Here is a 14,987-nt window from a genome sequence, read left to right on the forward strand (position 1 = left end):
TGTTAAAAATTGTCATCATTGTATAAAATTGGGGTGTACAAGTTAGATCGGTTGAAGATGAAAACTCACATCTCGTGTGGTGCAAACTTACATCTGTCTACACGCTTGTACCATCTAAGTGACCTAGAAGAGGGGTCACAAGTCAAATAGATGGTAGACATAATTAATGCCAGATATATTTACTAACTTGTTCAACACTGTAAATCAGAAAGATTTAATTAACTCTCCTGCCCATATGACAAATGTGCAAGAAGTGAATATAATTCTATCAGTCTACATGTGCATCAATCTCAACTACAGTCCAATAAATGATAATCCACAATGCCTTGCTAATTGTAAATATGAAAAACTAACAAATAAAATGCTTACATGATTAACTGCCTTGGCATGTGCCTATTAATATCTGAATCTATGACCAACTTACGAGTCTCTTGTTGTAAATCTAAAAAATTACTAATTCACTCATTTCATTATGAATTACTCTATGGCAATGATCGAGCAGTTCCATATTATCATTTCAATAAGGATACACTCTGGGCATACATGATTAACCAATTTAATACAGCTTATATTCATCAATAGAAACATATTTCTGGCATATACACTGTTCAATCTTTCATAAAAAAAATAGAATCAAATAGCAAGCAAGGGGATTTCAATCTGCTTACAGGAGGTATCGGGCAAGATCAAATGGTTAGTGCTCCCAAAAAAATAAAATTCTACGGAAAAGCAGATCACTTGCTGAGGATTTCACAACATCCTAATCAATATGACATCAGACATGCTGGTATACCTCGTTCTTTTTAGAACCAAAAGTTTGTGTTCATTTACAAATCACATGCACTTCAATTTTGCAGTACACTACATACAAATTGTAATCTGTGCCTAATCCTTCACAATAACCAAGAGCATTTGCCATGTGCCAAATGGCAAATGTCCAAAGTCAATACAGGTCTTTGGCAAGAAAAAACATATTCTATTCCATCCTCCATTTGCAAGATTCATAGTTTTACACGGGAATTTATTCAAGACTCAGTGCGAGAAGTCCAATAGATCAGCCCACTGCATTTTTACACCAAAAAAATATTAAAGAGGCAAAATTAAGATTCAAAACATCCTCCTCAAGATTATAAATAAGATGCCTTTTTAATATACCTTGTGAGGACAAAAAAACACTGTAGAACACCCGCAACACCAGTCCACGTTGAGTCAGATTTACTGAGAGAATCCTGAACCAACAAGCCAACTGATCCTGCTAAAGAGACAAAGGATATAACGTATGCCAAGAATAGCCAGGTTCTTGATCTGCAATGGTAAAAAAAATTGATGTGCAAGCTGATGTTAGAAAGGCCACAGAACAAAACTCAGAAAACCTCTAACTCTATTGTTTCCAAGTTTCCAACCATAAATAATCTGCTCCTCTATTATGAAAAGGTGCAAGTGCACATGGAGTTGTTGGGAATCTTTTTCTCATGGCATTCTTCCTTTAACCATCCAAAAGAATAGACAATGTCATTTGCCAATTCAACAAATCTGAGCTGTGCAATGACATGACAAATGAGCTAAACAGCCACCATGTTGTATTGTAGTCTGTGGTAAAAAAAACACATGTAGGCTATAATCAGAGTATAATGAAAACATGCCTGGAAAAGGTTAAACACAAACCTGCTCGATGGCATTTCTACTTAAATAGCTGTAATGACAGAAACATTGGTGAACATTTCAAAAATATGTATGAGAGGTTAGGTACAAATATCTGCAACCCTAAAAAATTCTGAGAATATTGAATGTTTGGAGATAAGACCTAATCTAGGGTGAACTATTAAAGAAACTATGCAGATGCTCCTGAAAATCAGCTTCCTTTATGCAGATCAGAAATTAAGAAACTTGTAGGCCAGTCCCAGACATTCTTCTGAATCAATAACACCCACTCCCTATACTATTTTTTATCAGTATTATGGTGCTCCACATACAATCTAGAAATGATGATCTATGATTTATTTCTTCTCATGAATTGAAAAGTATTATATCAAAAATTATGTCCATCTAAAAAAGCTTGTTTAGGACATTTTACAAAATAACCATCAGTCGTTAATGTTGTTTAGGACATTTTACACTAGCTTTTTTAAATCTTAGATTTCTAAATACTTCAAGGAACTTCAACTGGAAATATTTATATCATAAGGTCATTTCTCCTAAGACATCATACCCAGATCCAACAGTTAATGGGTTGCTGTAACCATTAAGTTGAAAATCTACATGGTTTAAAGTTAAAACTTTATATCGTCAACACAGACTTTGTTGGCATTGATGTCCAAGTGTGTTTTGTTCAAGAAGGGAGATTGTTGGAAATATGGTCATTCATGTCATAGTGAGATTGTTCGAAATATTTCATTGATGACAAAGGTTGTTAATGTCAAAGCTTGGGAGATTGCTATGTTGGCTTTAATCGGATGCCGACTCATGGAATTTATTTTGAAAGAGGTGTAATTGGAGGCCAACTCATGGAATTTTATTACTTTGAAAGAGGTGTAATTGAAGCCAACTCATGGAATTTTATTATTATGATTTAATTTTATAGGGCCGACCTATGTTCTTATGTAATTAATTTTGGCGCACGAAGGAATATAAAAAGATGAACAATGTTTGTAAGTATTGTGTGAGAAAATATGTTTTCATTCGCATACAAAGCAGAGCAGATTTTGTTAAGTGTGAGAGTAGAAAAATATGTTCATCATCCATTGAAGAAGCTACATCTAGAAGGTGAAATTTGGAGAAGATAGTGCCTCCTAAAAGAAGAGATTGGCGTCTGTTGCTGAGTTGGTGCTTAGTTGTGGGGATTGGTGTCTCCAATAGGTTGGAGCCTACAAATTTTGTAAGTGAGAATTGGCATCTCCGGTGGGTTGGTACCTGCAAATATTGTAGGATGATTTTATTTTTGTTGTGGCTGGATTTGGATAGTAGATCCAAGCAGTCCTTGTCCATGGTTTTTCCCAAAAAGGGTTTCCACATTAATCTTGTGTTCTTAATTGTGTGGATCTCATGTGTTTGCTATTATTGTATTTGTTCAATTTTAAATAAGTAAAGTTTGTATCATAATATCAAAATCCAAGATTCAAATGCCATTATTATTATAAAATACAATACAATCTTCAGCTTCACACAAGAAATGTAGAGGGCAAATCAAAGGAGCTCATTGATTTGAATGACACTGATCCTCAAAATGATTGCACAAGGCAAGACGAGGAGATCCCATTGTTTATTGCAAACGAGACTCTTGATTTTAAGAGGCAGGCAATGAAAGATGTGGCTGTAGCAAAAGTGGCTACTAGATTGTCATTGGATGACATTTATAAGGCAGAGGAGTTCACACCATCTAACAGTAGGAAGGAGGTTGAGTTGAAGCCACAAAAACAGCCTTCAACGCCAAACGAGGTATTGCAATGGAGTGCAAGGATTAGAACCTCTCAACAAATTTTCACCAGAACAAATAAATTATGATGATGATTTTCAAAGTTAATCATCATAAATTCAAAATAGTTGCTAACTAAATACTGTATCAGGATTCTTCATGGTGATGCAAAATTGTATTCAAATGAATCAAATTTAACAGAAAACACTTTTGTACTCATTCATGGACTCAATGGATACATTTTGTCATTGAATTCTGCAAAAAAAATGTACTTCAGGAGAAATTTAAACAATTTCTTGAGTTGCCGAGTTTTCTCTAAGTCTTTGCCGAGTTGCAAATTTTGGGTCTGCTGAGTTTTTGCCGAGTCGAAGTTTTTGTTAGAACATAATGTTATTAGGGGCCATACCCTTGTCACATTTATATATAATGTTCTAATATAAGGTTATAAAACCTTATATATTATGTGCTTTATAAGAATATCCCATTTGAAATAATTATAATCTAATAGCTATTAGATTATTAATTATTTGTGAATGGAAGTTATTGAAAAAGGTGTGACTAGTGAAGCCACCCTTCCTCCTATATTTAAGGAGGTTCTCTCTCATTTGAGAGGTGTGTGTATTTGGAGCTTTATGGTGAGTTGTATCACTATGCACAAGCAGTATCATTGACCATGTGGAAGTATTGGAGGAGCGTCCCCGGGTTCTAATCTATTTTATGATAGACAACATTTGTAAGTGTTTTAATAAAATGATGCTTTATGGGACTTTAAATGCATTTACTTTATATCTTCTTTATAATGATTAGTATCCTAAGATCCTAATTTCTAACAGTTTTCCAAGTATGTTTTATATTATTGGGCTTCATCTTCAAATGTACTTGGAGATCAAGGGGTGGTCATAATCCTCAAAAGTACCTTGTCTAATCAGAAAGTCTTTACACATGATAACTATGTTTGCATCCAATGAAAATTCTAGATATCTTTGGTTTTGGATCCAAAACCCACTTAGAGATCTGTGTACTTTCTGCTTACCTCATGCCTCTTCAAAATATTTGGATCCATTTCTTGAATGTTAACTAAACTTATCACAGTATTCCTCTCAAAGTGTTGCTCATTATTGCAAGCGATCTTTGTTTTCATGCTCTATCTTCAAAAGATGTTGCAGCAGAATTGGTCCCATTCACTGCATATGGATAGAATCTAATGGGTGACCATATTGGTTTTTTATTTTAAATGGGAATAGCTTTCCTGTTCCCATACACATGTTTTCCCACAAGTGTGGAGGCAGGATGATAAATTATTTCTCATTGAAAAATATTCACCTTTCTGACATGCTCTTATTAACTTTAGAGGGTATTTGTTGGATTCCTTCTTCCTCTTTTCAGCATCCTATTTCTATTCACATCTCCATTAAGATCTTCCACTCTACACCAATGCTCAAGAAAATTATTTATATCAACTTCTTGAATTTTAATTCCTTCCCCACGTAACTATATGGAATGAGATTTTGAACAAGTTCAAACAGGTTCATAAAATGTTTGAAATTGTGGAATAAACAAAATTACACATATCCCCAGACAGTTATCATGTTTGGAAAATTCAATAGCTTCAATTTTTGGAGAGGTTCAACAAGTTTTGACATTTTGAACAAATTTAAACAGGTTCATTAAAAGTTTGAGGCTGTGGATTAAATAAAATTATGTATATACCTATAGAATAATCATTAAAAATAAAATTATGGAACATAAATATTAAAACTGAGTTTTCATATTTTGTAACCTTCATTAAGGGAAATAGAGAGAAACTTTGGGATGTGTATAACACTGGATTTTTTATGTGATGATCATACAACTCTATTTTTAGCTATTACTTTCTATCCTTCCAAAGTTAATCAGCTCCAATAATATTTAGAACATACAGATGGTAAATAGAGAGATTGGTTTTATTTACTGTTCTTTACGTTTCAAATTCATTTTTCTATACATTTTGTAAGGAACATTCAATTATATTTTCTACCTAATTAATGGAGTTAAGTTGTGACACTAGAAGCTCCATGTTAGATGTTACCATTTCTTTAATGTCAAGAATCGTTTAATTGAAGGTTAAAAATTGCCATTTTCAGCTTTCATTTAATTGAAATTTCCCTAGATTCAGTAAAAATCAATTCGGTCTACCCAAAAGAAATAAGACTACAGAGGAACATGCGTCCTTACAATTATCTAAAAGACAATTAGTTAGCATTAACCAAAAGATAATCAGAAATCTTATTGCCAATAATGTTCCTGATGATAAGGGCTAAAATCTGAGTTCCTCAAGCATGGAGTGCATGCTCTTGCTACCACCGTTGCTGATATTTTTAATAGCACATTCTGGTCAGTGACTTTTCTCTACCGGTTCGGACATATTTTTCCTAGCCTATAGTTGATGGACATTTCCAATTGAACTGATTATTGGAGTGTCATGATTGTGTTGGACTGAGCAGACTCAAGCTTAGCGATAGTAATCATCTTAAAATTAACCATGTATTTGTCAAGTTGTTCAACTACACTAACCACATCGAACTGCAAAAAATGTGCCACGCAATGCACACAATGAGGAATAAATGATATCAGAAGAAAAGTTCTATTCTCCCCAAATTCTTGCACTCTAATTCAAAGGTTAGTGGTGAATAAGAGCTATTGATTGCAATTTGGGAATGTAGTAGAACATATCTCCTTTCAAGAAAGATTGTAGAAGATTTTATAAAACAAGGTAGCATATTAAACATGGTCAGTGAAAACATTTTTACTAAAAAGTAATTTCAGTGAGGCAGTATATCTATTCAAAAGGTGTATCATTCTAATCAGTATTTTACCTAATTATCACATCACAAGCACTTGTCACTTAGACTAGATTTTGATCCTTCAATGTCTCCTTAAACCTGGCTTCAAAATTTTCTGATTACCAGAATGTAAGATTTTGATTATAAGCTGGTGAGACTCTAGGTAAAATAACTTAGGTGACTTTGACTGAAGACAGCTTTTGATTGCTGGTTCAAACTGAGGGTTACCCAATATGGAAAATTTACAAAATCAACCAAAGAACAGTAAACTAAGATATAATAATCTAATGGACCTAATCAAGATGTAAAGTGGAACACTTAGTATAGGTCCATGGCTCCAAACTTGCTAGGCCAAAACCCCTATCAGAGCAGGTGTGCTAAAACTATAGAACAGAACTCAAGCCTGTAAACATCAAGGTATTCTAGCAAAAAAGAAAAACAAGAATAAGACAGTATAACTAAAGAAAATAAAAAAAGGTCATCTGTCAGAATCATTCTCATAGGGTGATGGAGCATGGTTTCATTAGATCATTTTACGTTTCTCAGCAAGCTGGCATGTGGTGGTTTTTGCAGTGGCAATCTGGTGGGGTGCTTGGTGGTGCTCATGGTTGTTTTCTTTGGCTAGCTTTAGTGTGTTCTTTTGGACTATGGCCTGTAAACAGTCATTGAGTGGTAGTAGAAATACTCTGCATCATTGTAAGGTTTCTAACCACCAACTTCGCAAGATCTTTAAGTGCCAAGATTGTGTTCTCCTAAATTTTCCCATAAGTATTTAAAGAGGATGGAATCAAAGATGACAAGAATGTGAGGTCATGGGCATCAATTTCAGAGGATTTTTGCACTCAGTTGGAAATGATGATCCCATCTAAAGAAGTTCAAAAATGGGTTGAGCTCCTTTTGCTCCTTCTAAAGAATACAAAGCTGGAAGATGAGGACCTCAATGCTAATGAGGTTCATGTAGGCGCTTCCTTACTATGCTCCCTTTCCCATAGCAAAATGGGGTGATGCAAAAAAAAGGGAAAAATAACTTCAAATTATTTTCCGAAAAGGCATCTTCAATTTTATTATTAAATTAAAGTTGTTTTAAAAGAGGGGCCATAAGTGACCCTAAAAATGGGGTCCAAATTCAAAAATAAAAGCTTGAAGGAAAATATAAAATAATTTTTTATCTCAAAAAGCCTATATATGGAGGAGTTGAAGAATGGAGAGGATTTACCAATTTCATATTTTCAACTTTATCTCTTGAGGTTGAACACTGTTCATTTTTTCTGCTCAAGGACAAAAACCCTCCTATTCATTTGAGTAGTTCCATTCAGAGATTACCGTTGAGCTGAACAGTTGCAAGAAGTTTTCCAGTTCCAATCATTTGGTTGTGAAATATTTTACTATAGATTTCAGTTTGGTGTAATTTACAACATGAGAGTGAAATTTCTTGATATTTTTGAAAATATTTCTAATATTATTTATTGAGTTTTAAAAAATTACATCTTTAATGTTAATGTAGACCATTTCTTGATCAAAAGGTGTTAAGGTTGCATGCCTGATCATTGTGAAATTGCAATATTCAAAAAGAACTCAATTTGGGACATTGCAAGGGATATTTAAGAACTCACTTCTTTCTACCAAGACCTTCCTCTTGTGCTGAATTATTTTTTGTCTTTCATCATCAAGGCACTCTATAGAAATTACAAGCCCATATGCTATACCATCTTGGTAGGTGGTAAACTAATATGAGCAAACAAGAGGTTTGAGATTATACATGGTGTCAAGTTTGAAGCATTGTGCTCCTCAAGCAATGGTGGGCAAGCAATGTTGAAGCAAGTAGTGGTAGTAAGTGATGGCTGGTGTGCTAAGATGAAGAGTGAATAGATGGATTTTGGTTCTACAAACAATATATTTGGTTGTGATGTTTCTCATCTTTCCTAAGGGTGGCAATAGTTTTTGGATTCGTTTGTTGCTTGGCCATGTGATGTTTTCAAACTCATGTTTGGTTTTTTGCTTCTTTGTGTGGACCATAGTTTGAAAATGCAAAGTTAGCAGCCCAAAAAGTTGACTTAGACATGACAAAATGTGGCAAAAAAAAAATCCTCAATTACGCCAAAAAAAATGCATTTAGAGAACACAATAATGTAATTGGATTATCAACTTGTAATAATTCAAAAATTACATATCATATGACCCTCAAACTCTCAAATTTTTAGTTTTTAAGTTTCAAAGTTAAACAATACAGAGCAATACAACAAAATTATAAATAATAAATGTATAACAGCATTATAATTGTTTGCATATGATATGTCAGAAAACAGCCAAATCAAATCTACATCATCATCTTCCCCCTCCTAGTGTAAATTTTTCAAGCCTCGAACTCAAAGGTAAGTCGATCTCAAAATGATGACTAATTGTTTCCTCAAAGTGTCTTCATTTTCCTCCATTGCAGCCAACTCTGTTGCTTTTTCTGCTCCTTTCTCCAATTCAACAAGATCTTCATCAATAAGTAAGACATCACTATGTTCTTTGATAGTCCATTTATTGAAAGGATTGATGTCATCCACACCAGCCGCATTATGAGAAGGACCCTCCCCATTATTTATTATAAAGTGAAGGTTGTACCAAATGAAGACAAGGTCATTAAGGCACTCCCAAGTCAACTTGTTTCTCTTCTTTTAGTGAATGCTCTCAAATAGGCTCCAACTGCATTCACACCCAAAAACACTAAAAAGCTGGGACAAAACATGAATAACTAGGCTCTAAAGATTTGATGTATTAGAACTGTAATTCTCTCACCATAAATCTACAAAAAAAAACATTAAAAAATAAGAATCAATTAAGAAAAATAGAGCTTGCTCAAACTTTCAAGCATCTAGTTTTTAATTCTAGTATTAAGCTAAAAATTAAAGATTTCCTTTTTAACTAGCTGTTGGTTTTCCCTCCTTTTAATTGTTTGAGCTGAATAAAAGAACCTCTCCACACCCTTGTAGACCTCCAATTCATCAAGAACTTTGTCTCTCGTCTCATTTTCTTGCACCATCTTATCAATGCACGAGACAACACTTGCCATGACAACCTCATTGGCATAAATGTATCAGAGAAGTGGAACTTTGGGTTCAAGTAATAGGCCAAAGCATGTATCGGGTGGTGGAGCTGGTTTGTCAATGATGTGTCACATTGTTTCACTTTTTATTTTTGTTTCCACCATAGTAATGCAAAATGGGCCTCTTTGGCCTCCTCATAGAGATAACCTATCAACATGTCATCCACATCCACTAAATGAAGAACCTTTACCAAAGGTTCTATCACCTAAAAAATGAAAACGAATTTGAAATTACTACAAAATTAACCCAAAAAAAAATAACAAACAGATAATTTCAATTTTGTATAATGTTTATGTTGTATTTGTTACTTACCCTGATTAACTTCGCACTTTTTAAATCATCAAAACTATTCTTGCAACCTTCTCTTCTCCCTTTTGGTTTATTTTGGAATGGGAAGACTCCATGCAAGGCATTGAACACAAACATTTGCTTTAGGGAAGGAATTGTGGCAACAATGGCTTGCAAAGTAAGGAAGTGGCAAACAAATCATGTCACTCTCAATCGCACAAGCTCCTTGCCATTCATGTGCTTTGTCATCAAAGAAAGGACTCAAGTATGGTTGTAGATAAATTTGGTAACTTGTTTAGAATCTTCAATCACACTTTTGATCCATCCAATCTTCCCAATGTCCTCTAGCATCATATCCAAAAAATGAGCAGCATGAGTTGTCCAAGAAATAGTAGGATGCCACTCCATAATAAGTCTCTTCACCGATACATATGCCGCTGCATTGTTTATATAAATTTACAGAACATTCTCAACCCCAACCTCCTGGACCACCCCATCCAATAGATAGCACAAAGTCTCACCATTCTGACTTTGTGTGAGGCATCTATTGACTTCAAGAACACCAATGTGACATTAGAAGCCATTAAAAAGTTATGGAGAGTCTTTTTACACCCATCCATCCATCCACCTGATAAGATGTTGCAGCCCTTTCTCTACCATACTTTCTTTTGATCATCAACCACAATTTGTATATTTATTTACAACTTCTAGCAATGGCCCACTCAAATCCCTAGTTATTGATCTTAAACCCCCATCAGTAACTATTAATGCATTCATCAACCTTCCGAATATGGATTGTTCACCAAATTGAAGGGTAAAATATTGTAGAACCACAAGTTTGTCATTGCCATCCTAACCTCATGGTGTTTGTCCTTATTCCAAGCAATACCTTCAAGAGAAGGTTGTGCCCCTAGAACATTGCATGGGGTGGATTAAAGAATTTCAATGTCAATAAAGATGGACGGCTAGAACTACCCCTCAAGAGGTCTCACTAATAGAGGAAAGCAAATGACAAATGTTTGAGGCAACAAAAGAAATCTGTAAATAAATCAAGATCAACATTCGGCAATGCTGCAATTGTTTCATTTGTCCTCTAATTTTTCATTTCATAACTAGCAATTAGAGCATCTATTTCTCCCAATCTCTTCAAACACATTATAGAATGCCTTTACATCATGTCTAGGTATTTAAGCAAGGTGGTATTTAATCCATTAATTCCTCCTATCATAAGAGGCTGACATTTAACACAACAGACTTGGCCCTTAACAACACCTAGCGTCCCATACTTCCAAGTAAGGTCTTTCTTACAACAATTTTTTTTTGAACTTGACATTGCTGATTTTAATGTAGAAAAAATAATAGCGGGTTTTGAAAAAAATCATATGTCAAAGTGATAAGCATTTATTAAAAAATAGTAGAAAGCAAAAACAATAAAAAATGATGTGGGGAAAAGAAAATGGACAACATTTCTCCTAGGTTTTTTACTTTTCTAATTTCCAAATAAAAAATAAATAAATATATAAGTACATGCTAGTTTGAATCTTTGAAGGCGCCTTAAAATCTCTAGCCAATCCCTTCTCTCAATGTGTTTTTGTCATAGGGATAGTAAAGACACCTCTATTGAACAAAATAAGACTAAAAATGTCAAAAAATGAATTGAAATGTTGAAAATTGCATGGGTTTTGTTTTAGTCTAGCGTCAAGGAAGTTTGTGAAAACTCGAGAGTAGTAGAAAATTCAGCCAAGTCCCAACAAAAACTCACTTAGTACTCTGTCTGTCTTGCTCTTGGCTCAACTTGAGAGTCCAAGTCAACTTAGCACAGCAATATAAAAAACTCACAAGTCACGACAAATCAGGTCATGGATTACTAAACCAAAAAAAACCTGAACCCATGATTTTGGGGAAAAATTGGCAAAACCCTCCAAAGAGCAACACACATGATTTTGTCAAAAACCGTAAAAACTTTTGCAGATGAGCACTGAGCACTATTCACTCCAACAAATCCAAAACAAACTGCAAGATACCACGATTTTTGTGGAAAAAATCGTCAAACCCTTAAAACTGAAGTTACAAACTATTGTTTTTGTGGAAAAAATGGTTAAATCCCTAAAACAGTTACACCCATCATAATTTTTTTAGGAAAAAAATTTAGAAAACCCTCCAAAAGAAAACCCATGATTTTTTAGGACAAAATGGAAAAACCCTCCAATAATTTTTTCCAAATTATAAACCCAGACACGATTTTTGAGGAAAAAATCACAAAAAGAAAACATGATTTTTGAGGGGAAAAATCGATCAACCTCGAAATAATTTTTTAGGAATTTTAAAAAAAAAAACCCAAAATAATTTTTTTAAGGGGAAAATTATAAACCCCACTATTTTTATTGAGAAAAATTAGAAAAACCGACACTAATTTTTTTATGGACAAAAATTAGAAAGCCCATCCAATAATGTTTTTGGAGAAAAAAATTATAAATACTAAAGAAGTACATATTTTCCATAAAGCTCCCAAAAAACAACAATCGGCTTCAACGACACAATCCTAGGCGTAAAGCCAACACTGATAGTGGCCTTCCACAAATCCTGCAGCTGGTGGGACGAAACCCCTTCGGACTACGCACTGAAGAAGTCTCTCAGGAAGCCCGAAGTAGACCACGCCATTCAAATGTCGACCTTCAACATAAAGGAGTTCGAACTGGTTCTTCGAACCATAGTGGTTGGCTATGAGCCCCGCAAACAGAAATCCATTATAGAGTACCAGGGCTGCACTATCACGGTCTCCTTCAAGCCACACGACTTCCAAAGGGTATTTGGAATTCCAGACATAGGAGAGTCCGCATCGAAACCAACCACCAAAATGATGAAAGAGGGGAAAGATTTTTGTTGAGTCGTAGCGATTTGACTCCTGCAGAATGGAAGAGCTTGTGGGCAAGCAGCAACAGCAGAGGGCTAAAACGCTCCTTCATTGCTAATGGTGACTAGCGATGTCTGAAGGACCTGGTGAAGAGCACGTTGACAAGGGTGAGTAGGGCTTCGCATATTGCTATTTGGATGATAAGCCTTATGAATGGACTCAGCTTGGGTAGGGTGTATAATTGGTCGCAACTTCTCTCGGATAGAATCAATGACTTTCTTTCCCTGGAACATAAAACATTCTACATGTGCCACCACGCCATCTACCTGTTTCTAGAAGTTGTCCGTACACAAGTACCCTCGGAGAAGTGGGAGAAATTCCAGCCACGGGGAAGAGTAGAGCCAAATAAATCGGCCATGTACTACTGGATCCACTGGGACACCCTCAGCGGTGACGCCATCTAAGAAGAAGAGGAAGCAAGACGTAGAGGAGGAGGAAAGCTCGGACGAGGATACAGAAGTGGAAGAGGAAGAGACTGAAAATTTGGAGAGCCGAAGTGGTGAGAAAGGGTTCCGGATGGCATCGCACAGTGTGGATTCGAAGGAAGTTGAAGAAGTGGAAGGGGTGGAAGTGCAGCCAGAAGGAGAAGAGGTAGAGTGGCCCACGGTGGAAGGAGTACGAGCGCAAGAAAAAACTATAGCGTAGGTAAAGTTTGCAGCCCCGAAGTTACCCCCTTTGGCTCACCTGGTACTCTCACAAGCATTGACAATGGCCACACCGCTGGGAGAAGCCACCCCAGTCGATGTGTTATTTCAGAGAGTTCCCTAAGGATCCCCACGGGCAAAAGTCCGAGTGTCCTTGCCCCAGGTTGCACTGGCCATCGAAGGGGTAGTACAACCCAGGGACAAAGCCGCACAGACACCTACAACAGGGGCGGCACAGTCAGCAAAGGGGGTCGTACCAAATGTGTTCACCGTACGGATGGCAACACCTTCAAGAGATGTACCGATGGCAGTACCCTCAGGCGGAGATGTACGGGTGACTGTGGCCAAAGGAGTAGAGTACGGAGTGTAGACGAAAAGGTGCATACAAATGAAGGGCCAATACAAGATGAACTGGATGCTCTCGTGGTAGAGGAGATAGATCAAGAACAAGACGTGCATACATCCCTAGACAGTTGGTTGGGGAAGTTTGCCCTTGCACCCCACGCACCACCTCCCCCTTCACACACAATGGCAATTGGCCAGGATCAGATTCAGGATGAAGGGATCAAAGACGTAGGGCAAACCCTCAAGAAGGGGAGAGCGAACAAGAGAATACACATAGTGTCATCAATTTGGAGGATGAGAACTTCCAATCTGGGAGCAACAGGATGATGGAAACGAAGTTGCCACCAAGGAAGGATTCATCCAGGGGTCTTCGCATTTCACAGCTAGATTCACAGGACCCAGTGGGATCCATTCGACATTGCCGACCTGGCCTTACGAGTAGATGCAGGAGCACTACCAGAAGCGGAGAAGCTTCTGGCATTTATAACCTCTAGATGTCAGGAGGAGTTCACAAAGCAGTTCATTCAACATGGCTAGCCAGCGACCGAGACTCCTTAGATGGTGGCAACCTGGCGGGGCGCACACATCATGCATGGCCAGGGGGTAGCAACCGAGACTAGTTTTGGGGCCAAGTGCCCCCTGGTCATGCATGATGTGTGCGCCCCACCAGGTTGCCACCATATAAGGAGTCTCGATTGCTAGCCAGCCATGTTGAACGAACTGCTGTGTGAACTCCTCCTGACATCTGGAGGTCATAAATGCCAGAAGCTTCTCCGCTTCTGGTAGTGCTCCTGCATCTACCCCTAAGGCTAGGTCGGCGATGCCTTGTGCTACCTCTATAAAGCCCTGCAACTCTGCCATGAACCACCCAATGGATCCCACTAGGTCCTGTGAATCTGGCTATGAAATGCGAAGACCCCTGGATGAATCCTTCCCTAGTGGCGACTCCATGTCTATCATCATGTTGCTCCCAAATTGGAAGCTCTCATCCTCCAAATTGATGACACTATGCGTATTCTCTTGTTCGCTCTCCCCCTTCCTCACGGTCTACACTACATCTTCGATCCCTTCATCCTGAATCTGATCCTGGCCAACTGCCATTGTGTGTGGTGAAGGGGGAGGTGGTGCATCGGGTGCAAGGGCAAACTTCCCCAACCAACTACCTAGGGATGTATCCACATCTTGCTCTTGATCTATCTCCTCTACCATGAGAGCATCTAGTACAGCCAATTCATCTTGTATTGGCCCTTCATCTTTATGCACCATTCCGTCTACACTCCACACTACTCCTTCGGCCACAGTCACCCAGACATCTCCACCCGAGGGTACTGCCATCGATACATCTCTCAAAGGTGTTGCCATCCATACGGCTATGTCATCCGTACGACGAACACCTTCGGTCACACCCGTTGTGCGTACATCCCCCTCCGCAGTCACTCTTATTGTTGCTGGAGGTGTGCGTACGGCCCC

At 37.3% G+C, this 14,987-nt stretch overlaps 1 protein-coding gene across 1 annotated transcript in view; it reads right to left on the reverse strand.

Moving 5' to 3' along the window:
* Positions 1-547: 547 nt before the first annotated feature.
* The window catches only part of LOC131067794 (uncharacterized), a 32,460-nt gene continuing 18,020 nt past the window's right edge, over positions 548-14,987 (reverse strand). The window contains exons 2-3 of the mRNA XM_058002949.1: positions 1,156-1,305; positions 548-1,062 (exon numbers count right to left, since the gene is read on the reverse strand). Of these exons, the coding sequence (XP_057858932.1) occupies positions 1,026-1,062; positions 1,156-1,305 (187 nt within the window). The 3' untranslated portion in view covers positions 548-1,025. The remainder of the gene's footprint in view (positions 1,063-1,155; positions 1,306-14,987) is intronic.

Source organism: Cryptomeria japonica, chromosome 3 (genome assembly GCF_030272615.1).
Source record: "Cryptomeria japonica chromosome 3, Sugi_1.0, whole genome shotgun sequence".
Lineage (NCBI taxonomy): Eukaryota > Viridiplantae > Streptophyta > Pinopsida > Cupressales > Cupressaceae > Cryptomeria > Cryptomeria japonica.